The sequence below is a fragment of the Octopus sinensis genome, linkage group LG18 (assembly GCF_006345805.1).
Source record: "Octopus sinensis linkage group LG18, ASM634580v1, whole genome shotgun sequence".
Lineage (NCBI taxonomy): Eukaryota > Metazoa > Mollusca > Cephalopoda > Octopoda > Octopodidae > Octopus > Octopus sinensis.
Genome location: NC_043014.1, coordinates 34,188,580 through 34,215,505, shown reverse-complemented (window position 1 = coordinate 34,215,505; position 26,926 = coordinate 34,188,580). Strand labels below are relative to the sequence as shown.

Sequence of the window (26,926 nt, the reverse complement as noted above, 5' to 3'; positions counted from 1 at the left end):
GCCAAAACCGGCTCTGGCTCTGTAGTACAAAGATCTTGTTTTCATAAGTTTTGAATAAAAATCTTCTACCAAACCTTAGTCACAATTTATGTTCCTAACACTAGCTGAATGATAACTAAGTTATTTTACTAAATTCATTGTTATATTTAAAATAATTGAAAGAAACACAGAACATCTCAAAATAAATACAGTAACAAATGGGTTAACATGCTACCATGAGTTTCCTTACAGCCAGTCCAATGTTGATTGATAGTTTGATCTGTTGAATCAAGAAAGTGATGGTAGTAATGCATAAGTGTTGTCTCTGATATGAATGGAAATCCTAAAGCTATGTAGTTGATGTACTGAATTAGTGATTGTATAGTTACATTAAATCTGATTACAGCCACTGTTCTGCTTGTGAATAAAGCATGTAATTCCCTCTGCTTGTTATTGTCAGTTTGATTGACAATAGTCCGTTTCTATCTAGTAGTTGTGCAGGATATCGGTAAGAGTAGCCAGATGTAAAATTGCTTTGCTTAAACAACTTGTTTGTTTGGAAAAAGAAATATAAAAATAATTATCAAAAGATGTTTCTGAAATATTGTAGATCATATTTTTTTTTTTTTTTTAATGTTTAAAAATCTCTTAAATTCAGATGAGAATCATAATTCAAAACACAAGGAAAATGGTTTTCTTCCTGATGAGAATGCCAATACAGATGATGACTGGGAGCAAGTTGGACCGAAAAACAAGACAGTTTACACACGAAGGGTATGATTGTTATTATGACATTTGAGTTTACTTGCATACTGGACTTGTGTTAAATATTATTCTGAGCAGATGAAACTAAGGAATTGTACCCTAGACCAGCATTTTTCAAACTTTTTTGTCATGACCCACTGAAGGGTCAGGACCCACAGTTTCAAAAACGCTGGGTCTTCTGCTCTTTGCACCCATTTGCGTTCTTGTTTACTTTTTTGTTGGAACCCATTTTATCTCACAACCCACTGAATGGTCAGGACCCACGATTTGAAAAATGCTGTCCAAGACTATACTGACTTACCAGCAAACTCTGTGTAAATATTAGACCCCTAGCAGTAGCTTGGTAATGTCCTTTGTACAGTAACTAGGAGGGTTCTTTTATTAGATAAAGGATGAAATGTTCTTCCCCATGAACTAGTGTATTGCTTCTGTTTTGTGAAAATAAATATTGGCAACTTTAAAAACTTTCATTCTGGTCATGTTGCTGGATACATGGAGGTTACAGAAGTACAGAAGGGTTCTTCTGTTCTCTAGTGGTTGGTAATCCTGAGCAACTTCTTGAAGTCCATTATTATATTTATTGCAAAAGACTGCTTGAATTTCATCCAGATGTGTACAATACAGTGGTCTGTCTATCTTCCTTTGTTTTGCATAACAAATTTACTTCTGAAGTTATGTCTCAAACTTTTCATTAGAAAGCAAAATCCAAATTTCACTTTATAAAATGTCAGAATGTACAGAATGTTTATCTGGTGTGGTTACATGTTATTGCAATGGAAACATTTTATGTAATAATTGGTATTATATTGTTGGGTTCAGGTTTTCAGTGAGTCAATAATTCACAGCATTCCTAATGGTGAGAGTGACAAGTGAGTATCTAGCTTAGTGCTGAACAACTGAAGGAACTGTTCGAAAAGTATTCTACAGGCTTCCACTTTGTTTCTGAATTACACATGCAAGCTGTTCAACTCAAGGCTATTATAGTGTGATACATTTACCTAAGTTGTATCGTAGTGAAATCAAACCTGGAACTTCATATCTGCAAAACACATACCGTACATTCATGATTGTCGGTGGCATGAATATTGCTGATCTGTATAATTCTATTGAAAAGTGAACTTAAAAAAACTTAACTTTATCTATGGTGTCAGTTAATTTTCAGAAGGTAGAAATTGTATTTTTTTTTTATTTGATAATCAATATATGTGAATTTGAAACACTATTTTTGGTCTGTAGTTATTGTTTCAAACTCTTACATAGCCAGTGCTTTAATCTGTGTAAAAGTGCATAACTTTGTTTGCCCAGTAAGTCTCTACTTGATTAGAGTTGGGAAGGAATGTTATCGGGTTGGTGAAACATTGGCTTCAATTACTGTTAGATGCCCAAATTTACAAAACAATAGATGTTGATATTACTAGTATATCTCTTTCACTTGTGACTTACATTGTTGATTAAAAAAAAAAATTACAGTCTTTAAATAACAATGATATCCTAGGGATTTGACTTTTTTCTCACCTTTCTGTTTCATTTTCTAATACAAAATATTATTCATTGTAATCCCTTTGTGTAGGCCAATTTTACCAGGAGTTGTGTTTCTGATATATTTGCTGGTCAAATGAGGTCTGCTGTGTATCAGGTTGCCTCCAAAGAATCTGCCACACTTCAGCCATTCTTCACACTGCAGTTAGACATACAGGTAAATATTTTCTTTTCTAAAGAGTTTGTACTGTATAAGTAATATTAATATATAAATACAAATGCAGTAAAAACTGCTTATTGAGATAAAAAGCCTTTTCAGGAACAATAATTGGGTGATAACATTAAGCAAATAGTTTGGGCCCTATTAATTTTGATAACTGATCAATAGTATTCATTGTTATAATAACCAACTTCCATTTATATATATATATATATATATATATATATATATATATATATATATATATATATATATATATATGAGAGAGAGTGTTGGGTTGTATATAATACACCCATACCCTTTCTCTTCTGATAGAGGGTATTGAAGGGGAAATTTTAGCAGTTACTGATACTAGGTGCTATAAATCTACTTTGAAAAATATCTTATCTTTTAAAGATGTTTTGTTAATGCAAGAAGACTTCAGGTGAAATATCAGCCATCTTTTGACTGAAACTGAAAGAAAAATAAACTGTCTTTACTCAAATCTTCTCTCCATCTAGTAGCTTACAAAAATAGTGAAAATTTCATTTTTGCAAGCAATTGTTTAACCTCCTTACATATTATTCCGTATATTTTTGTTCAGAGATGTCTAGTAAATATATATTTGAACAAAAATAAACCTTCACTGTACTCCGGGGTATCTGTCACTTATTTCATGTTGTTATTCTCATTAACTATCAGTAACTTCATAATAAATAACCGATCCAAAATAATTTTTGTACTTATATACAGATTCAAAATTTTTTTGGATGGAAATTGTAAAAAAATGTTCTTGTTAAGAAGTTAATGATGGCACAGTTAGATATTTACAAGTGTGGCTACTTAAAAAAATATAACTCAAAAGAAACATCTTAAATTCAAAATCTAATTTAGTCTTGTTTTTCAATTTTATTTTAACTAAATGTTTATTTTTGTAATCTGCTCAATTATAAAATCAAATTTTCCACATGATTAAAATGTATTTATATATAATTATTATTTTGAAGTCTGACAAAGTCTGGAATGTGAAGGATGCTCTTGAAGGCCTTGTAAGTAAAGAAGCAGTTCATGGTTATACATGCTCAAAGACTAATACAGAGGTAGGTAGCACTTTTCTTATTACAAAATCCTGTTGGACAAAACCATGTACAATTTGAACCAAATTATTCCAAAATGAAAACGTTTTTTGAGCTTTTCAATTTTTTTTTCTTTTTCAATGAAAAAAGACTAAGTATCTAATTAGCTTTGTAATTGAAATATAATATTTTAATTTTTTTGTTAAATGTGAACATTGAGTTCATCGATTTATTTATTGGCATTCAAGTTGTCATTTCCCCACTTTGTCTGTTATAAAATACTAATAAACAAAAGCAAGTGGTTTCAGCCATGATCATTCCTCCTACTCTGATATAGTTGAACTGGAACTGCCTTTATCAATGCTCACCTTCTTTAAGATAGTGTGATTTGGGGAAGATTTGGTTGATGTCTAGCAGGTTGACCTTTGTCCAAAGTATTTTCTTAAGTTTGTTCTAAACATCCATGCTTGTTTTCAGACTTTTAGTTAACCCTTGTTTCATATGTACTGTTTAAAGCTTTCCTATTATAAGTCCTAGTGGTTGAAAAATAATGGGGAGTGTGTTGAGTAGGCAGTATAGATGCTAAGGAAATATGTTTAGTATACCACATGTGTTATACAGGACAGGCAAAGAGTTAAGGCTTCTGCATTGACCTATTGTGGAAACTACATTTTTTTGATACTAAAGATAAAAGGGATTGGGGTTGGATTGAATCAAATTTAGTGGGGAAAAAGGGAGACCAGTTTTATAGAACAGTGCTGATGGTGCTAGATTTGATAAGCAATGGACTGGCAAAAACTGTAGAGTAACAGATAAAATATTCTGTCATTTAAGTTCGAAGATCAAATCATGTGGTTGGTGTTAACTTCCATTCATTTCATATCCCAGTACCATTTCATACCTCTGTACCTAAAAAGCAATTAGGTACAGGGGTTGATTGGTTAGGATTTATTTAATATCAGTACTAGTAATATCTGTTTCAGAATTGTACTTATTTAGCATGGGATTTGATCTGAAACAATGTTGAAACTAAAAGAATTACATCATGTAATAGCCAACTAATTCCCTTTAAACTTAGCACATGAGGTATCAAATCTGCTCATTGACACAGTTCCACATATGATTTTTAAAATTTTGTAATTCTGGTTTGTGTTGTTGGGGTGTGTGTGTACCCCATTCTCGTATTATGAAAGGATTAAGTCAACTTTGCTAAAATCTCTTAAATGGGATATGAAAAAAGTTATATACAAAACAACACAGTGGAGGAATCACTTTAATACTCTTAAAAGTTAATGTTCTGGCATCTAATCACTTGCAGGATATTGCAAATATGTATTTTTAGAAATGTTTCTCATTAAATGAAATGGCAAACTGAGATAGATTTGACTGAAATATTAAGTCGTGTAAAAGTATTTGTATTCACTAAATACTAACATGTGTGTGTCTTATGTGTTGTGTGTAAATATGCACGTTTATGAATGTATATATAGGTGAGTGTGTATGTATTTCAGTTATTTTATATTAGAAATACATCTTGTTTTTCAGGTGGAAATAACCAAAAAAGTTACTCTTGAAGAACTACCACCAGTACTTATTCTACATTTCAAATGTTTTATCTATGATAAGAATGGAGGGATCCAGAAGGTCTTAAAGAAGATTGATTACCCAATAGAACTAGATATTAGTAAAGGTAATATAGAGACTATTTTTTATCTATATTTTTAAAGTGTACAGAGATTCCTATACGAAAAGGAACATTTTTTCCTGTTTATTATAAAATTTAGTTTGAAAGTGTCTTGAAATGTGTGTGCAAACGAGAATTATTCTAAAGGCATCAGTCCTTTCATGTAGAACTTTTGTAATTATTTTTTCTAAGAACCTAGTACAAGAAATTACATTCAGCATTTAAACTGGCTATATCCAGCCCAAATATTCTACCTGGTTTATGTTCAAACTGATGAGATCCAGCCTCTCACGCCTATCCTATAATGTCAGTCTAAAAATAAACAGTAACATCATTGAAATCTGGAAGCTATGAGATAATGCATGATTAATTGAAAACAAAGGGAATAAATAAGCATCTAAGTCATCTGAATGTTAAAGGATTAAAACAAAATTTGTGTGATATATCCCAATTTCTTGTTATGTATGTCTAGTGCCACTAATTCTGATTTCAACCTTATTTAACCATGTTGCTGTGGTGTGGAAATAGGTTGTAGTTACATTTAAAAAAATGCTTCTTGGTTAACTTGTGGATTAAGTATTTTGCACAACCCATGCCAGCATGGAAAGCGGAAGTTGATGATGATGATGGTGTAAGTTTGACAATAGTTTAAAAATTACCAGTTTCAAGCACTCTACTATTGGCTCATAAACAAACTACAACACATGACCAAGGAATAGTGCAATCCCAAGGTCTGAGTTGGTGTGTGACCAGGGAGTCCATCAGTGGTCACCACAAAGCATCAAACTAACAATGTACAAAGAAGACTGACTTGGTGTAAGACTAAAAGTTTTTGTTTTTTGAGTTGGTACATTGATATTTGTTTTTTGAACAAGCCTTGGTTCAACTCTTTAGCATTCAGATTACTCTATAAAATGTAGTTCTTATTTATTCACATTGTTTTGAATTAATTATGCATTACTTCAAAGCTTTGAGATTTCAACAATGTAATTCTCTATTTTTAGAATGACATTGTAGGGTGGATATCAGAGGTCAGATTTGGTTGGTTTGAATATAAAACGGAATATTTGGGTCAGATATGGCTGGTTTTATTGCTAAATAAAATTCCTAACGATGAATGTTTTGAGTCTTCCATTCAAATGAGATGGACACATGTTGGACTTTTGACCTGATCACATTTCATTGTGCTTTGCTTCTGTAAACTGTGCCGTGTATGTATAGGTATTGTTGCCGTCTTTATGTGTGACTGAATAGTATTAACAAGATTCATTTGTTGAGTTGCTTATCTATCATGTTTCATCTTTTGACTTTGTGAACTAGGAACATTCAAAGGTTTCTTGTAGTGTAATCAAGTTGTTTGCTATCGCTTTCCTCTTGCATTCCTTTTCTAACAGATATAAATGAACTTGATTAATCTGATGCATTTATCTAAGAACACAATGCAAACTGCTGATCATGACTATACAGCCTCTGTGTGTGCATGCATGTGTGTGGTAAGAAGCCTACTTCCCAATTGTGGTTTTAGGATCAGTGTCACTGTGTGGCACTTTAACAAGTATCTTTTATTATAGCCCTGTGATCACCAATGCCTTGTGAATGGATTTGGTAGGCAGAAATTGAAAGAATCCTATCATGCTTGTTTGTGTATACCTTCCATGATCATTAGTAGGTTTTATAGCTGCTGCAGAGTTGGAGGGAAGTGCTTAAAGAATGAAGTGAGTTTCAGTTTGCCCTAGAGTTAAGAAGTTCCCTTTTAGCATTCAGATTACTCTGTCAAATGTAATGCTTATTTATTTAAAGCATGTGGAATCCATGCTCCATACTTCTGAACCTTTCCCATCGAGTGAAGATGCTTCTCTATAGCAGTGTGGGAGCATTCCATTTTCTCTGTCAGTTCCCTTGTCGTTTGACGAGAATTTTTGTGCAAAAGTTGGTTTAATTGCTCTTCATTGAACTCAACTGGACAGCCAGAACGAGGTGTGTCTTTGAGGTCAAAATTTCTATTTTTGAACTTGGCATACCAATCATGAGTGGTTCTCTCAGCTATGGCACCCTCTCCATACACAGCACAAACGTCGCAAGCAGCTTTTGCAGCCTTAGAACCTTGATTAAAAACAAAAATGAGGTGTTGAAAATGCTCGTTTTTCTTAACTTGACATTCCATTTTAATGATCTGAAAATAAACAAAAATTAACTAGAAAAAAACAAAATAGATTCCAAAAAGATTAAAAAATAGAATTCTTGAAAAAAAAAAGATTCCAAAATTTTAAAAAAATGGCAGGAAAAAATGGGCAACTTATTTTACTATTGTTACTGCCAAATTGTTGACCACCTGAGCGAGCATATGTGTTTTTCAAAATTAAGTTACTCTTGTCTCATCATCAAACGTTTAGACATCTTTCCTGTATTTATCCACTGCTGCAATATATTGTATAATGAACTAAAATTTCTTGGATTGGTAAAAGCACACTAGCTGGTGCTTACCTCCCCACAGTGCATACCGTCTTGTATTCCTGTAACAGAATGCCAAGAAATGTTTTTAATTGGCAGCTCTTATGCTGATGTAAACAGATAAATGCACACACACGCACATATGATAATCATCCTTTTTTTTTGTCAATAATTGCTAACTTTCGTGTGTGTGTGTGTGTGTGTGTGTGATTAATGATGTAACAAAATGCACCCTCAATTCGTATTTCAATTTTGTAGTGACTTGTGAAATTAATCAACTGATTGATTTCAATCAACTGAGGGACAACACACACACACACACACTCACACAGCATATAAATTTCACTTGTTCAGGTTATCTCTACAGTCACTCTATAGAAATTATAGCCAGCACTGATATTTGTTTCAATGTTTTGTATTTGAGACATTAAATATAAAGAAACAATGAGATTGAAGATGAGAAAAAGGTTAATGGGTAATATATAAAGTTGTTCAACCAACTTCACTTGGATTGGTTTTTGAATACCAATCCAAGTGGTTGTGAAGACTAGATTGTGCTGGAGTGATTTCCCTTCCTGTTCTCTATATCCACAGGAATTAGTGAACATAGCACTCTCAGCTAACTTAGGATTGCATTGTTCCTACCCTGCAGTAACATACACACAAGCATAAAGTGTTGTGACTACTGATAGAATATAATGCTAAACTCTTCTGGCATCTTGACTGGCCAACCTACGCACTTGGCCTCTCTAAATTTAGTTGTACATCCAATGTTTCCTGTTGGTATTTAAAAAAAAATAGTTTTGAGAGCAATTGTTTATATGCTTATTCATCATAGTTGTAGCATTGTCAGCAAAGTGAAGCAGTAGCTATGTGCCTTGGCTTGAATTTCTTCACAATAAACTCTTGACCATGTTTTCATTGGTGTATTTTAATTGCAAACCTGGTTTTAATTCTAGAATTGCATTGTGAAAAACTTCAGTTTGTATTGAATTTTTCTGTCGGTCTTATTCTATATTGTTTGATCACGACTAATCTATATTATTTGGGGCTGTTGATATAGGATGTCATAATTTTATCTTATCAAATAAGGGATGTGCTGATGAGAACTGTTAATTTTAAATGAATATTAATCATTGTTGTTCTGTTTTAGAACTGTTGTCTCCAGTTCGCTCAAGAATCCCGATGGCTCAAAGAAGCTATAAGCTTTCTGCTGGTAAATATTTTTTGTTTAGTTCTATCTTTTTTTTTTTTTTTTTTACTAAACAGTTCTTTGGTTCAGCATATGCATTCCATTGGTTTATGCTGTAAAATAATTTTGAAAATGTTAATTTTTTTTTTTTTTCCTAAAAGAAAAAAAAATTCGTCTTAGATCCAAGCATGAAATAACTTTATATGTGATGTCTTGCACTATTTTTAAAGCACTTCTTCAAGTGGGCAGTATTGCTCCTTGGATGGTGGTGAAAAATTTTATGAACACTGCAAAAGGGGCTGAAGAGGGTGTGATAGATGTATCTGTACAGCTTTTATTTTTCATTGATCCCTATTTAAATTTTAACTTCAAAAAGAAAACCTAAATAAAATGTTATAAATTGTTTTAGCTACATCCACAACAGTGACAGTAATACCATCATCGACAATAATGATAAAAAATTCAAAATGTGAATAAGTAAATAAACAAAAGCAAATATATACCACCTTTGATTATAGTATTCACTTAGTAGGACTTGTGTCAAACTAATATCTGGAACTAAATTACACTGGCTTATTGAAACATAGCAAAGTGGCATTAAAAATGTAAATAAAAAGTGGGGTGATTTTAAGTTTTAGGAATCAAATTTACCCACCTTTCTCCTCATTTGTTTAACCCTAATTTAACCCTGATCAAGCACATTTGTGATAAAAGGACTTTCCAGCTGTAACCAGCATTATATCTTCTAAGCTGATAGGGTGAACTTTGATAGATTTTGTTGCTAATTCTTGTATACATTATTTGATGCTTATTTTAAAGCATGCATGTAATTTGATGCTATATTGATTTGGTATTAGTTTTGGGAAGAACCCTATCAGAATTCTTATTCCAGTAGAAGGATCTGAACTTCAGTTTTTAGCCAGTAGTTCAATACCTTAGCCTCATATCCACTGTGTTTAATATTACTGTTGTAAATAGTTAATATTTTTGTTGCTAAACACATTAAGTGCTATATAAGAGCTGAAATATAAGTGAAGACGTAGCTTTGTATTTGGGGTATTCGACTCAGAGTTGTAAGGTTGTGAGTTTGATCCCTGGAGGCACATTGTGTCTTTGAGCAAAACACTTTATTTCATGTTGTTACAGTCCATTCAGTTGGAAAAAATTAGTACCTGTAATCCAAAGGGTCGGTCTTGTTACATTCTGTGTCATGCTGAATCTCTATGCGTGTCTGGAGTACTCAGCCACTTGCATGTTAATTTCATGAGTAAGGCTGGTCTATTCATTGGATCAGTTGGAGTACTTGTAACCGATGGTGTGCCAGTTAAAGAGCTGAAATATTAGTCTCTTGAAAGTCAACTGGTTTTGTGGTTCAAATGTTGCTGCTACATCCATTTGTGTCCTGGTGCAAAGTAGCAGCACTTGGCTTTGCTTCCCCAGTTTACCTGATTGAACAAAATCTCAGATTCCACTCTCTACTCCAAAGTTAAGTGGCTTGTAGTGAAATGGACATCCATCTTAAAACACTTGGTTCCAAAACGCCGCCGCCGTGGTGATCTCATTCTTGCTCACAACATCATAAGCGGAAAGTGTAACCTCTCGAAAGAGCTATTCTTCACTCCTGCTCCAGAGCGTCGGCTGCGGAGTCACTCCGAAAAGCTCTATCTGCGACGATTTCATCTCAATCGAAGGAGAGGGGCTCTCTCCATCCGTGAAATAAGCTGCCGGACGAGATAGTGAAGATGCTGACGACCGCTCGGTTCAAAGTCTCTATTGACCAGAAATGGCCTGAACTCTTTGCATGAACACCACCCTGTACATAACTCCATGTCCCCCTATATGGCCTTGCTTTTTGAGCCAAAAAATTAACTTAACTTAGCTAGCCATAGCAAGTACAGAGCAGTGGTTGTAAAACTACATTACAAATGTGTCTGTAAAATCAAATATTTGATGGTTTCTTTTCTATTTGCAGTTATATTTCACCATGGCAAGAATGCAACAGGAGGACATTACACCACCTGTGTTTATCACTGTGGCATCAACAACTGGATCCTGTATGATGATGGAGTCGTGAGACAAGTATCGCCAACTCATGTCCTGAAATTCGTTCTAAACCGGATTCCTTATTTATTGTTTTATAGACGCTGCGATCTCAGTTGACACTAAAGTTTTTCTTTTTTTGTTTCTGAACTCTGAGTTGGGATACCTTACTTTCTTGTGACTCTCGCCCAAATCATGCCTACAGCCCCCACCTCAACGAACCAGCTAATACCTTAGTAATAAAACAAAAAGAAAATATGCTGTCATAAGATAAAACTGAAATCAAAAGAAGCATCATTGTTAGATGCTGGAGGCTGCTATTTTTTTGTTTCTGTCTAAGTGATCATACTCATTTCTCACATCATTTTAGAACGTGTAAAACTTTCATACTAGCTATTCTCTGGAACTGATATCTATTTTGTAGCTATATTTTTTTTTAACCTCTTTATTGTTGTTGGAGCCTCTGTAAAATATGTCCTGTTTACTGTCTGATTTTTTTTACACAGAGGTCATTGTCTTCTAATCACACACACACACACTCACATACACACTACTCATTAGTAGTCACTTGCTGCTGACTGGTTGGCTGTATATGGATAGTATATGCGTAATTGTTTTATACTTCAGGTTTTATCGCTTACTTCGTTTGAGTTGATGCTAGTTTAGTGATATCATTTGTGGTGAGTGCTGATGAGCAAGAAGAGGTGAGCACCTTGTAAACCAGGTCTCTGGTGCAGTATTGGTTTTCAATTCAGGCTAATTGACTTACATTGCTAATACTCATGATAAAAGCCTGGACCTCCCAGTTTTCTCCCTCAAAATACATGCCTCTTTTGTAGGTTGTCAATAAAAACCAAAATTAAAATGTACATTTTTACAAAGTGCCTAAGTGTACCAGCTTTTGGTTTTACATTCTTTGACACTAAATGGCTACATGTTTTGTTTATCCTGGTATAAATAAATCTAATGCTTTTATTTTCGTTCAAAACTTAAGGTTTTGATAAAAACAAAAACAAACAAAACATCACAAACGTTCTGCAATATTAAAACATTTTTGTTTGTGGCCAGGTGATATATCATTCTGAAATCCTTCAAAAGGGGCTTGAATTTTATTTTGTGATGATTGTTGCTACTAAATAGTAATATTGTAATTTTTTTTTTTATGATGTAAATTGTAATTAGATTTCCAAAATAGTTATGATTACAAAAAAAATCATATTTTTTTTTTACCCTGAGTAGTGAATTGTGGGAAATATTTGGCAATTGTTTGGATTGGTATCGACTGCTGCACCCATTGTTCCCTCACCACTCACCTGTAAAAGAATAATGCAGCAAGTGGGAGCCACAATGAATTGTCTTAGATCTGTTCCTCTTCCCCCCTCCTTCTCAGTTCTCTCATCATGGTTACATTTATTAACTTCATAATAGTGTTAATTCATCAAGCAATTTAATCTGCTTGTATGCCTCCTATCTTTTACCTGCATTTTTCAATATATTTATATTAAAAAAAAAAGAAAAGACAAAAAAAGAAAAACAAAACTTAAACAACAAATAACTCCTAAAATACTATACTTTTTCAAATGACTGTGTGCTTCCTCTTGTAGATGGGGATTTTGTTTGTTTAAATTGGATGAGAGAGTGACTGATGTTGTGAAACTATGTATTTAACCTGAGTGAGTAATATGTGACAAGTCTCATTTATATTAACCAAATGTTACATACACTAAAATCCTAAAACCTGTACAGGACTTTTTTTAGCTGCTTGAGAATTTTTTTTCAAATAGCTTACAACAGACTTTTATCAATCTTTCTAGTAAATACCTAGAAGTGGTTTCTCTTTTCCCTATTTTATTTTTAAAGAATATAAAATTTGACTTGCTCTGCTAGCTATATATATATATATATACATATATATATATATAATTGGTTGGTTAGTTTTGGTTAATTTCTGCAATCTAATTTTAGATAATGGTATGCATTTTTTTTTTCTTTTTTTAAAAATAATTTCGCAAGAAATTCCATCCTGCCATCCTAACAAATTGTAATATTTCACTTTTTTTTTTTGATAAGGGTAAAAACAAAACAAAATTCATATATTCATTCAATTCACCTGATTTGACCTGGTCTTTCCCCTCCTACCCTCATATGATGGCTGACTCAACTGAGAAGGCATAACTCTAAACATGCTGTATATAGCTCCTTATCTGGTGATTAACTTACTGAGCCAGTGCCTAGCTAATGCTCAAAACTCTGGCTCAGCAATCCTTCTTTGCATTGGCTGTGGTTTATTTGAATTTTCCATTCCTTCATTATAATTGTATTTGTATATTATTATTATTATTATTATTATTATTATTATTATTATGGCAGTTAGCTGGCAGAATCAGTGTGTTGGGAAAAAAAATTAGCACAGACATGCTGCATTCTGAGTTCAAATTCTGCCAACATTAACTTTACCTTTCATCCTTTTGGATCAATAAAATAAGTACCAGCTGAGCAGTGGGGTCGATATAATTGACTAACCCCCTCCCCCTAAAATTGCTGGCCTTGTGCCAAATTTTGAAACCATTATTACTATGACTACATCAACTAGAGGTGGTGAATTGGCAGAATTGTTAGAGCGTCAGACAAAAAGGTATGATAGCATCACTTCCTGCTCATAACGTTCCAAGTTCAAATCCTGCCAAGGTCAGTTTCACTTTTCATCCCTCTAGGGTCGATAAAATAAAGTACCAGTTGAGTATTGGGGTCGATTTAATTGACTAACCCCTCCCCCGAAATTGCTGGCTTTGTGCCTAAATTAGAAACAGTTAATTATTATCCTTGATATTTCATTATTTTTCATGAGATGACAAAATATACATATATATATAACAAATAAAAAAAGATTTTTTTTAAATATTCGAAAGTTTGAAATAATCAAAATAACTCCCCTGTTCCCCCAACATGTGGTTACTTATGAAGATATATCTAATTGAAAATTGATGTGCCAATATTTTATTCAATATTTATTTTGCTTTTCTTCTGAGTTTGTTTTCCATTTATTATTATTTAAAACTTGCTTATTTCTCTCTCTCCCTCTGTTTTTTTTTTAAAAAAAAACTATTGTTTGCCAAGTATATATCTAGTGATTTTCTTTTCTCTTAATAATGCTTGTTTTTATTTTTGTTTGTGTTTATATTTCTATTCCCCCCCTCTTCCCCACTTCCTCTCCAGTCCTTTCTTCTTGGAGAACAGACTTAGAATATCTCTCCCTGTCCAGAGACTGAGAATGAATTCCTCTTGATAAACATTTGTTTATAAACAATAAAGAAATTTATTCAGAAAATATTGCTATATATTTTCCCCTTTTAATGGGTTTGTAAAAGAGTGAGCGAGCGAGCATTTACTGTCTGTCCCCCACCACAAGCATAATCCGTCTTGTTTACTAATTTTATGACACTTCCTGTTTGATGTTGTCGTCTTGTTAGACATGTAAATTGTGTATCTGTAATTTAAGCATTGTTGGTTCAGTGTAAATATTTATGGTTTATGTTTACAATAATTCACTTTTAGTTTGAGTATGAAACTGCCGGAAATGTGTTTGTGTCCTGTTCCTCCACTTGTGGCAGGAAATGTTGAAGCTCCTGTGCAATGAATGAGAGGAAACTGCGGGATGTATGCTCTGTGTGTGTATGTGTGTATTACATGAAATATTGAGAGATAGAGAGAAAGAAGGCAAGCAATCCAATCACATTAGCTTTCCAACTTACCATCTACCCAATTATTTTCTTCCAAGAAGTGCAATTACCTCGAAATTATTCATAGAAGTACAAGCTAAATATCAACAAACCTTTTAAACTTTTAAATTGTTTTAATAATAATAATAATAATTATTATTATATATATTTATAAAACGTTGGGCGTTAAATGAAACCCTAATTTTTCACTAGAGGCGTTTGTAGTATTTAAGAGCAAAAAAGATAGTAAAAGAGAGCGTAGGTAGGTTTATTGAATTGTTTACGCTACTCTCTCTTTCTCTATCTAATCAAATTGTAAAGTTTGAACATACTTGCAATCTATTGAAATTTAATAATTCTTGACACAACGACGGCAAAGAACCAACAAACCCCTCAAAGCTATGTACATTAAATGATTTATATGACATTGTTACAGGTTCCCAAGATGCTGTATCAAAGGCATAATTAAATGTAGAGGAGGCAAACCATTTTTTTTTCTTTAGCTATTTACATTGAGTTAGAATTAAAGAAACGGGTTTACTCTAACCTATAAAAATTTAAGGATTCCAATAAGCTAGAACTTGCAACATCACACTGCTTGGTGTTTAAGCACAAGTAGACTAGAATTGTGAAGGCGCGTGGCCTAGTGATTAGGCTGTTGTACTCACGATCGTGGGTTCGATTTCCAGACCGGGCTGCACGTTGTGTTCTTGAACAAAAAACACTTTTCCACGTTGCTCCAGCCCACACTTTCGATCAGAGGGGAATGTTGGCTTGCTCTCCGCCAGTGAGATGGCGTCATTCGAAGGCTAAAACGATCCAGAGCGCATTGTAATCAGCGATGTGTAACGTCATCTGATAGTCTGGTCGGTCACGCGATCAGCTGAGACTAGAAGTGCCAAACTATGAGATATAATAAACCTTGTTAGTGCACTTGTTTTTTTCGTTGGTTGTATCGTACTTATACCGAAGTCAAATACGTTTAATCGTATACCTAAGTCAAAAGATTAAAAAAAAAAATTCTTTTGACTCCCTTTCACTGATGTGTATGTGCTATAGAGCTTTATAGTTTAGCCTTCAGGTTTTTGTCCAGTTCTCGTTCTAAACCAGCACTTCCAGCCTTTTACCATCGCGATCCGTTTGGCATATCTTACGTGATCCTTCATTTTAAAATTGTATGTGTGTAGGACTCGTTTAGTCATTGCTATTTTCGTTTGTGGTGGTGAGTGGGGAATGTTCTTAGTTTTATTCGTAGTAAGTGTTGTGGTCCGTATGTAAGGAACTTACATATTCATGAGCATTGTGTATTTTATCAAATATTTCTAAAGCATAAGATCGAGTGATTTATGTTGTGAGTCGTTCTGAACCTGTCATTCTGATTTATATTTCCTCGAAACTTGTATTTTCTCATACCAATGCGAGAGAGAGATTCAGTATGCGATTGCTAGTTATGGCAGCCAAATTTTAATTATTTCTATTGTCTTAAGGGAAATACTTATTAAAAAAAAAAAAGCGAGATGGGGCAATGTTAGCGGCCGAAATACCTTTGACTATAAAATCTGTTCAGTCAAAGCTCATTTGGGGTTAAAAGGACAACTGAAAATCCGTTTTACTCTTTTCAGCTATTAGTTAATAAAAGTGAATATATAAAAGTGACGTAGGTGTAGCTATGTGGTAAGAAGCTCGCTTCCCAATCACATGGTTCCCTCAGATCGACCAAAGCTTTGTTTTAGCCTTCGAATGACGCCATCTCACTGGCAGCGAGCAGGCCAACATTCCTCTCTGATTGAAATTGTGGGCTGGAGCAATGCGAAAAAGTGAGTGGATTTGATAGACGGAAACTGAAAGAAACTCGTCGTGTGTGTGTATGTATATATATATATATATATATATACATAAAATATTATTTGAGACAAAACCACTATTTTGCAAAACAATCCTAAATCTGATTTTTTTCCTGTAAATTTGGATATATTCCCTAATATTTATTATTATATATATATATATATATATATATATAAACATTTAAATAATGAGGGAGATAAATTTAATATTAATTTAATTATATCAATTTAAAACCAGTAGCCTAGCATACAAAAATCAGAGAAAATTCTAATGTGTATATTTAAAGGGCAAAACCACTAGGTGGTCAGCCGTATGCTGGTGTCCGCTGAATTTTCCTTTAGAGAACATTCTTTTCTTTGTAGTTTGGTCGTAGGTGATCGACTTCTAGCATACGGCTGACCACCTAGTGGTTTTACCCTATATATATATATATATATATATATATATATATGACGAGCTTATGTGAGTCTTGTTTGTTCCCCATCGCCTCTTGACAACCAGTGTAACTTGGCGGTTCGGCATAAGTCACCGATAGAATGAATACGAAGTTTAAAAATGTCAATTTATTCGACTAAAACCCTTTATGGCGGTGCCCCAGTATTGCCGCAGTCAAAAATGACAAACAACTAGAAGATAAGAGATTAGGTAACAACTCTAGTTTCGGCCAATCGTTCCGGAATTTCGTGAGACGGAGAGATTTGAAAGGGCTTTAGGTGTAGATTATTTTTAAATGAAAAAAAAGTGGGTGATCAACATTTCATATTTGTTCTTCGAGATATTCCCAATGTGTTTGATTGTAGTAAATATTGTGGCATATACTTATTGTTATATATTCTTGGATATTTTGTATTTTATCAAACATTTATAAAATGAAATATTTTGTTCAGTTTATGTTGACCAATGTCAAGGGGTTGATTAGATGAACTGTATGCTAGCAGATGGTTATTGGGAAAATGTGTTAGGCTGTCTTATATGGTTGTTTTTTAAATTCAAATCATCCTTGATCGTGTAAATCTATAGCGAAAGGTATTTCAGCCATAACTACCCTGTCTTTTATTTTTTAAGCAACATAACTAGAACTATAGATTCAATGTTTTCATCGGGTGGGGGGAATAAGTGCTGACAAGTTTAAACATATCTGCATTTTCCCTACAACTCCATTTGCACGTATTTAATATGATCATTCCTCGACCTAGCTAATTAAAATGAAGTATGGACGCTGTTGAGGCCCAAACTCCCGTTCTTTTGGTATTCCCTTCACCCACTGTTTTATTCAAATTCTAACCGCTCAAATTCAAGGAAGTAGTAGTAGTTGAAATGAGATGACCAGACTCAGCATCTTATTTCTGTCCTACGATCAATGCGAAAGCGCGTGGCTCAGTGGTTAGTGTGTCGGACTTACAATCATGAGATAGTGAGTTCGATTCCCGGACTGGGTTGTTTGTTGCGTTCTTGAACAAGACACTTTTATTTAATGTTGCTCCAGTTCACTCAGCTGTAGAAATGAATTGCTATGTCACTGGTGCCAAGCTGTATCGACCTTTGCCTTTCCCTTGGATAATATCAGTGGTATGGAGAGGCTGGTATGCATGGGTGACAACTGGTCTTCCATAAACAACCTTGTTCGGACTTGTTCCTCGGAGGGAAACTTTCTAGGTGCAATTCCATGGCCATTCATAACCGAAGGGAGTCTTTACGATCAATGTTATTTCCTGTTGTTTAACAGCAGATCAACCTGATTCCCTTTGACTTGAGGTCTGCTCATTCTCATTGTGGACACACTATATTGTTGGTTCGACATAATAGTAGCACAACAGTCAGATCGACTACCCCAACCTTGTGTGTGAATAATTGCCCCCTTGCTTCGCCAATAAGAAACAAGATAATAATACAGTAGGATTGTAGGAAAATGGATTTTTGGATCATGCCATATTATTGAAGATAAATATATTCTGCTTCTTTAGCTCTTGCTTAACCTCAGGTTAGCTCCAACCGAGCAAATCTGACCAAAGGCAATCCAGCCTTAGTGCCTCTCTCTTTGTCTCTCACCTTTTAGGTAATGCGACTTAAGGGAACATGTGGCGAGGGACAACCGGTAATAGCGAGCGCTTTCTACTAACGGTTAGGAGTCAAACATCCGGTGTTGTTTGATTTGCTTGCTTGACAGACCGTGTGACAGGTGCTGGGGGAGATTTCCTACAGGGGCTGAGTTGGAGAATATAAGCTAGAAGTACACCCTTTAGTGAAGTGAAATTAGTTAATCCTTTGCAACAGAAACTACTCTGGAATGCAAATTAAACATAGAATGGCATGCTATAGGAAATGAGTCTGGCAGATACGATAGAACCCTTGAGCAAAGTTCAGCATTACTGGACCTCCATAGCAACGCATAGTCGAACAATCAGCTAATAGGAGAATATCTAACTTCTAATATTGTTCTCTAGTCACTGTAATCTCGTGAATATTTCTGAAGTTGAAAACCCTGGGATTATATTCTAATAGGTGCAGGCTCGGGTGTGTGGTAAAAAGTCTGCTTCCTAACCTAGTTGTTCCAGGTTCAAGCCCAATGTGTGGCACCTTGGGCAAGTGTCTTATACCTTAGACTCTGGCCGATAAAGCATTGTGAATGGATTTGGGTGACGGAAACTGAAAGAATCCTGTCGTGTGTGTCTGTCTGCGCGCGCACATACACACAACAGGATCCTTGTGTGTAAGTGTCCGTTGCTCCTCCGCTTGACAGCCGGTGTTGGTGTGATTACATTCTTGTGACTTACCGGTTCGGCAAAAGAAGTCGATAGAATAAGTGCCATGTTTTAAAAAGACAAGTACTGAGGGCGATTCGTTCAACTAAAATCCTTCAAAGCAGTGTCTAAGCATGGTCGCTGTCTGATGACTGAAACCCAGAAAAAAATAAAAGATCTTTTGCAGGAAAGGAAGGGCAACATCCATGACCTTTTATTATCGTTCGAGGAAGTTGCCTTCAAACCAGAAATTTGGTCCGAATGCTAGCAGCAGAGTGAACTCTTACTAAATGCACCTAGGGACCAGGTAGATAATTTCTATCAATCAGTAATTTGGAACCCGGCCAAAGAGCTAGGACAAATACCAAAAGCCATTCACTCCCTTTCCACTGCTGTCTCCGTCAGTTCACCGCGTTGGACTGCTCAGTATATTTTATGAATCTCAAGAAATTAAGGCAAAGCTGAGCTTGGCGGGATTTGAATTCAATGTAACCTCCCCCCCACCAAAAAACAAAAACAAATTGTGGACTTTTATGTCGTAGACGACAGATGAGGGCATTGCATTTCTTGCGTGAATTTGCACATGCTTTATTTAGTGATCAAACGTTTGAGCGGTACAGTGCACCGTGTGCCATATGTCAGATGTCGAAATGATTACAGAGCAACCGCGAGGTGAAGTGTTTTTCTCAAGAACAAAACGCACTGCCTGGTCTGAGAATCGAAACCATAACACCTCGTAACCGGGAGTGCCGCAATCTAATCTCTAGGCAACGCGTCCTCACATACCGAAAGGTATTTTGTCCGACGTTTCGACAGTTCGCTGCATAATGTAGCCTAATTTTTACTATTTCGTTTTCATTTCCGAACTAGTTGAAACTCATGAGGTAAGTGTATATAATAATAAAAATATTAGGGAGTATAACTCCAAACTTACCGCGAAAAATTCAATTTAGTATCAAATCAAATTTCACAATATAAATATATCATATATAAACTAGAGAAAAAACACTATTATGCAATTCAAACAATGACAGACATAAACCAAATCATAAATAAAAAATAAAATATATTTTTTAAAACATAGCTAGATCACAAAAGTAAAAAAATGAATAATCAATATATAAGTAAAAAAAAAAAACGTTCATTTTTTAACTTTTGTGATCTAGTTATACTCTCTTTACTCTTTTACTTGTTTCAGTCATTTGACTGCGGCCATGCTAGAGCACATCGAACCCGGGACTTATTCTTTGTAAGCCCGGTACTTATTCTGTCTCTTTTTGCCGAACCGCTAAGTGACGGGAACGTAAACACACCAGCATCGGTTGTCAAGCAATGCTAGGGGGACAAACACAGACACACAAACATATAACACAACACACACACACACATATATATATACATATATACGACGGGCTTCTTTCAGTTTCCGTCTACCAAATGCACTCACAAGGTTTTGGTCGGCTCGAGGCTATAGCAGAAGACACTTGCTCAAGGTGCCACGCAGTGGGACTGAACCCGGAACCATGTGGTTCGTAAGCAAGCTACTTACCACACTGCCACTCCTATGTTTTATGTTACGTTTTAAAAAATATATTTTATTTTTTATTTATGATTTGGTTTATGTCTATCATTGTTTGAATTGCATAATAGTGGTTTTTCTCTAATATATGTATGTATGTATGTATATACATACATACATACATACACATATAATAAACCTTACTTCCTGTCAGTATACACTTTTAATAAGTGAGAGGTGCCAAGCGTCTGAAACAAACGGTGATTTAGGTAGCAGACAGGCAATTAGTACAATAAAGAGAATAACAATTAGTGTCACATATATTTTTTTAATACAACATGAAACCCCTATTGAATTAAGATGGATTAATTAAAGCAATGCTGATTAGGACACACACTAATAACAATATAAAATGACCTTTCATGGCCTTGTATGAATTTAAATAATTTGGTCCATATCTTTCCAACATATTTATAGGTTTTAAAGTCTTGCGGAAGGTCGGGTGTACTTGGGGATCGAAGTCTGGTATAGTTACACTTATAATGTCTTGTGCGGTGCTATTATTACTGGATGTACGATTGAAATATAGATAGCCATAAAGTACACCCTGATAGCCGTCTGCATTGCTGATGTAATAAGGCAGGCCTTTAAGTGCTTGTAGGAGAAACATGTCTTTCGTGCTGGTTCGGTTAAGTTCGAACAAACCAGTCTTGCCGTAAGTTAGGAATAATTTGTCGGTAGTTCTATTGTAGCTGACGGTGACGTCACCAAACATTCGGTTTTTGTATACGGATGCATAAATATCTTTTCTGAAATCTTTCTGGTCATTTTCTGGGAATAGAAATAAAACAAATATAAATAAATAAATAAGTAAAATGTTATTTCATTCATGCAATCTTGAATTTTTTGTTGGTTTAGTACTTAAATAAAAATACTTATTCTAAAAGAACATTCTAGAACCCAAATTCAGGACCTACCAAGAGTTTTGTATCTTTCTACTTGTTTCATTTATTCGACTGCGACCATGCTGGGTCACCTCCTTGAAGGGTTTAGTCGAACAAACTGATCCCAGTAATTATTTTGTTTGAAAGTCTGATAGGTCTCTTTTGAAACGTAAACAAACCAACACCGGTTGTCAAGTGATGGTGGGAGATAAACCCACACAACAGAATTCCAAAGTTTCCGTTTATTCACTCACAAGGTAACTAATCTGACCGGGGCTAGAAGACGCTTGCCCTAAGTGCCGCACTGTGCATTGAACCCGAAACTGCGTGGTTACAAAGTGAACTTAAACCCACAGCCACGTCTCTGCACATAGCTACACCCCACCCAAAAAGCAAAAATATTTATAATTTTGCTGTGTCCAGGGAGAATCATTACGCCAATATTAATAACACGCGCACTTGTTCAATTGTAGCCCTTTATTATTTGCCAATTCGTTAAATATTTATCCAACCAACTAATCGATCGTTTAACTTGTTGGTTAAACAATCAATCGGTATTTTTGGGGTTGGTGAAAGGTTTTTTCTACTCTAGGCACAAGGCCCGAAATTTTTGGGGAGGGGACCAGGCGATTAGATCGACTCCATTACGCAACTGGTACTTGATTTATCGACCCTGAAAGGATGAAAGACTAAGTCGAACTTGGCGGAATTTGTACTCAGAACATAAAGACAGACGAAATACCTATTTCTTTACTACCCATAAGGGGCTAAACAGAGAGGGGACAAACGGATTAAGTCGATTATATCGATCCCAGTGCGTAACTAGTACTTAATTTATCGACCTCGAAAGGATGAAAGGCAAAGTCGACCTCGGCGGAATTTGAACTCAGAATGTAGCGGCAGACGAAATACCGCTAAGCATTATCAAAGAAAATAACGTCACGGTGGTAGTCGGTATTATTTTTTTAGAAATAAAAGTGGTGGGTGGAGTTAATTAAAGATCAGAAATGTTAATTGTAAGTCTAATTTTAAACCTACGTACACACAATAATACAATATGAAAGTCCCCCCGCCACACTTCTCGGTCCATCATCACTACTTCGAGGTCCTGGATACATTCCAGGCCAGTGTCTGCAATCAAGTTGTCGATGTAAGTGTGACGGTTTCCCCTTCTTACATTATCATGAAGTGGGTTCCACAAAACTAATTTGGATGATTGCAGCTGAGGGTGGGAGGGCACGCAGTGACCAGGTTGTCTAAGCTGTCTTTGCTTGATCTTCTTGCTAACTTTCAGTAGGTCTCCCTAAGGGCACTCATTTGTCATATGTTGCTGCCATTTCACATTTAGGTCCATTCGTAGCATCCTTGTGTAGCACCCATTTAGCCTGTCTGATAATTTGTCAGTGTTCATGTTTCACTGCTGCCATACAATAGCACTGATTTGACAGTTGCAACGAACAGCTTGATTTTGATTTGCCTGGGCAATGTGGAATTCTAGATCTTCTTTAGTTTGTGACAGGCTGTCCATGCTTGTGTCTTCTTGATCTTGATGTCTACTTCCGAACTGCCCACCCAACTACCTAAGTACTTCAGCAACATTCAATTTGGAACCGTGCAATGCAAACAGTTTAACATCACTTGATAAGTTGAAAGACACGCATTCAGTTTTCTTCACATTTATCAAGCAGCTGAGGTTTCTTCTCTGCTGAGCAGCTGTTATGGAACGACTTTATCAGTCTGTCGGTTCAAGGCTGATTTAGAGTGAAACAATAATTATACTGTAATTACCATGAGCCAATAAGGAAGGACACACACATTATATAATATATTCTTAGGTTCATCTTCAACGTGGTTGAACAACCAATCCAACAAGTCAGGATTCACAGTACAGTTCGATCGCTGAATATAAAATGTGGCTCGTGAAACCTCCGTTCAGGTGATTTTCCTGAGTCACCATCTCACCTTTGTACGCTAATCCGTCACAAGGTTACCCATTTACAGCTAAGTGAACGGGAGCAACGTGATATGAAGAGTTTTGCTTTAAGAAAACAACGCACAACCGATCTGGGAATCGAAACCATGATCTCTAGATTGTAAGTGCAACACCCTAACCACTTGGCCACGCATCTTAACACGTTATGGGATGGCCTTTGACTTTCTTGAGTTACTCCACCCTTTGATAGGTTTTGTTTTTTGTCCCTTCCTCAGTAAGCAAGCTTGGTGGGGGTTATCGGTTTAATCGCCGATGGCTCGAGCATACAAGTTGTACTGGGTTACATGTTACCAGTAGCGCTCGAAAGCGACCTGACCCTAGATGCATTCATGTCAATGTGGGCCTCAGCAAATTACGGTATTGTCATTTTTCTTCAGTTAGACAGGCTTCCCGTCATTTTCTCTCGTAAGTGAGGCATGGATACTGGGGCTTTAAAGACTAAGTACTGTCGGAAATAGAACCTAGGACTCTTTCTTCACACTTATGAAATCCACTTGTGAATAGCCCCAGGATTTCAGAAACCGTAGAAATAACATCGACAACGAGGCAACGTTGACGACGCAGAGTGACTTTCGAAAGCGTTTAGGTGTTAGCCAGATGAAATGGTTACCACCTGACCTTTGTGAGTGTGTGGGTAACACCCTTGACTGACTCGTTGTTAAAAGGCAAACTGGTACACACACGCAGAAATACACGCAGAGGGACATACACAGAAAACTGCATGCAGACACAGACACATACGTAGATGATTTCAATAGCTTAGCCAACGCATTAAATTTCGCTTTTGTGAGTATCACCATCGTCCCACTCTCACCACCACCACAACCACTTCCATCACTACCACCTTCTCTCCATTACTACAAATATTTTCCCATCATCACCATTACCGACATCAAAACCACTACCTCCGCCGGTGCTGTTTATTATTTCCCTCTGAAACGATTCTTTTTTAAACATGATAGCTTACAAAGTACGAGGTGAGTAAGAAGAGCTCAGCTCTTTAACTTCCTCGATAATGTCAAAGCGTTCAATGCTAGCATCGCACAACAAAAACAGAGCATGCGACAATATATTATATCATATCGGCACACCCAACCTTTTGGATTTGAATATTTACACATGCTGTTCTGATATTCAGACGGCGCGAAAACAGAAATTTATCCTTCTCTTTTCCTGTTTCTTATGACCCAAATTCGATGTTAGACAATATAATAATATAGACGCATTCGTTATATTTACAAAGATCTTAGTCACTATTGTTGTTCTATAATAATGCTGATAGTTGGCAAAAGCGTTAGACCACACATTAAGTGAGCAGGAAGAGTTGAGTCGACTTAATTAGCACCAAGACTCGACTAGTACTTATTGATTTATTTTTTTATCGATTACGGAAAAGTTGTTGAAGTTTGTAGCGGATCATTACCTTTTGACTGACAGATTTAAAAAATAATTTTTTGTAACTAACCACTTTCATACTTCGTATACTTGTAGAATGTATGACATAAAGCATCTTTTACTCTTGGCGTTGTTGAGAAAATTCTGTATTTTGGAAGTTATTTCTTGTTAAAGATGTCGTATTTCGGTAATTTCAACCAATCAATGACGTGTATTCGGTTGAAAATTACTGCCGTTGTTTCAAACAACAACTATCGGCGGTGTATGTTTTATCTTGGTATAAAAGATGGGCTACAGCAAATGTTCTGCTCAATATAACAGATTTGCTTGTCAGTTGTTTGACCTTAACCAGTTGAGCATGTCCCTTACTGGCTGACGATATGTGCACCTCTGATCACGAGTAGAAGTAGTGGGGAGCATCATAACCATGATTTGAGAGAAATTTTTTGGGATTTGAATAATTCACATATGGAAACATGGATGTTTTGTTCATACGATGTGAGCATGGGGTCATATGATGGAGCAGGAATAAGCGATCTCATTGGGTTATTCCTGCTTGATACGTTAGGAAAAGCTTTTCCTGGTGTATATTTCGCTATTTATAGCTTTAACTAAGAATACCAATGGACCAGCGCAAGATCGGTTAAGGAAGGATATTATTCATCTTATGAAAACATTCGTTCTTAGCATAACAATAGATACCAACCTGACGGTTGTCAATTTCCTTGGCGTATCTCTAGATTTACAAAAGAATATTTGCAAGCTCCATAGGAAGCCCAACGATAGACTTAAGTTATATTAATGTAGGTTCCTGCCCAACCCCCATAGTGTTTAAGAATTTAGTTAAGAATATTAGTAGGAGTATTCTAGCCTCTCCTCCAATATAAACATATTTAATAATGCTCCTCCACTATATAACAATGCCCTTAAAGCTAGTGGATTTAAAGAGGAAATAGCTTACACCCCTACTTTTAGACCAGAAATAAAGAAAAGGAAACATAGACAGAGGAAAATTATCTGGTTCACACTCCATTACTCCCCTGATGTAATCCTTAATATAGGTAAATATTTCTTGTAGAGAGACATTTTCCAATGTATCACAAATATATGAAACTTTTTAATAGGCATAACCTAAAAATTAGTTTTAGATTCACCCCAAACATTAAAAGCATAATTACGCACAATACAACACAACACCACAAAGCCGGCTGTTCCTGCAGGGATAAGGACCTGTGCCCACTAAATGGAGCCTCTATAACCGAGGCCATTATTTATAAAGCCACTGTAAATTCCATAAATGCTAATAATGCAGTTTCATCCAAGAGATATGTGGGTCTCACAAAAGGAAATTTCAAAGCAACATTCAACACTCACATCTTAAGCTTCAGACACTGGAATAAACGAAAGACTACCGAATTATACAGTTATATATGGTTCTTAAAAGAACAAAGCGTCAACTACAGGATTTATTGGAAGATCTTAGCCAAGCGTAAACCTTATACCAACGGTAATGGCAAGTGCGGTCTTTGTAATATGGAAAGATGGCTTATCTGGAAAATTTCCTTAGACCCTACAAAACGTTTGAATTCAAGAACTTAACTCGTTGGATCATGTTCACGTGTCACAAAATACCTGTTACGGTTTTGCCCCCCGCCTAAGATCACGGCTAGAATCCACATTTCTACTATGTACCTGTACAAACTTTCCCATGTTTTAACTTCCATTAATTTTAAAGTTTTTATATATATTTTTTCATTTTTTCTTTTTCAATTGTGTGTGTGTGTGTGTGTGTGTGTGTGTATACGTATATGTATGTATATATATTATGTGTATGTGTGTGTATTTGTGTATATGTATGTATATGAGTGTAAGACTGTGTCCGGTGAATAAGTGCAATTTTCATGC

The 26,926-nt window shown here is 35.5% G+C and overlaps 2 protein-coding genes across 2 annotated transcripts in view; one reads left to right on the top strand and one right to left on the bottom strand.

Moving 5' to 3' along the window:
• LOC115221327 (ubiquitin carboxyl-terminal hydrolase 10-A) overlaps positions 1-14,195 on the top strand; it is a 36,107-nt gene extending 21,912 nt beyond the window's left edge. The window contains exons 10-15 of the mRNA XM_029791498.2: positions 638-753; positions 2,315-2,440; positions 3,430-3,522; positions 5,044-5,188; positions 8,787-8,849; positions 10,798-14,195. Coding sequence (XP_029647358.2) covers positions 638-753; positions 2,315-2,440; positions 3,430-3,522; positions 5,044-5,188; positions 8,787-8,849; positions 10,798-10,985 — 731 coding nt within the window. The 3' untranslated portion in view covers positions 10,986-14,195. The remainder of the gene's footprint in view (positions 1-637; positions 754-2,314; positions 2,441-3,429; positions 3,523-5,043; positions 5,189-8,786; positions 8,850-10,797) is intronic.
• A 6,806-nt stretch (positions 14,196-21,001) lies between these two features.
• The window catches only part of LOC115221601, a 98,320-nt gene continuing 92,395 nt past the window's right edge, over positions 21,002-26,926 (bottom strand). Inside the window, exon 6 of the mRNA XM_029791801.2 lies at positions 21,002-21,520. Within this exon, the coding sequence (XP_029647661.1) occupies positions 21,045-21,520 (476 nt within the window). The 3' untranslated portion in view covers positions 21,002-21,044. The remainder of the gene's footprint in view (positions 21,521-26,926) is intronic.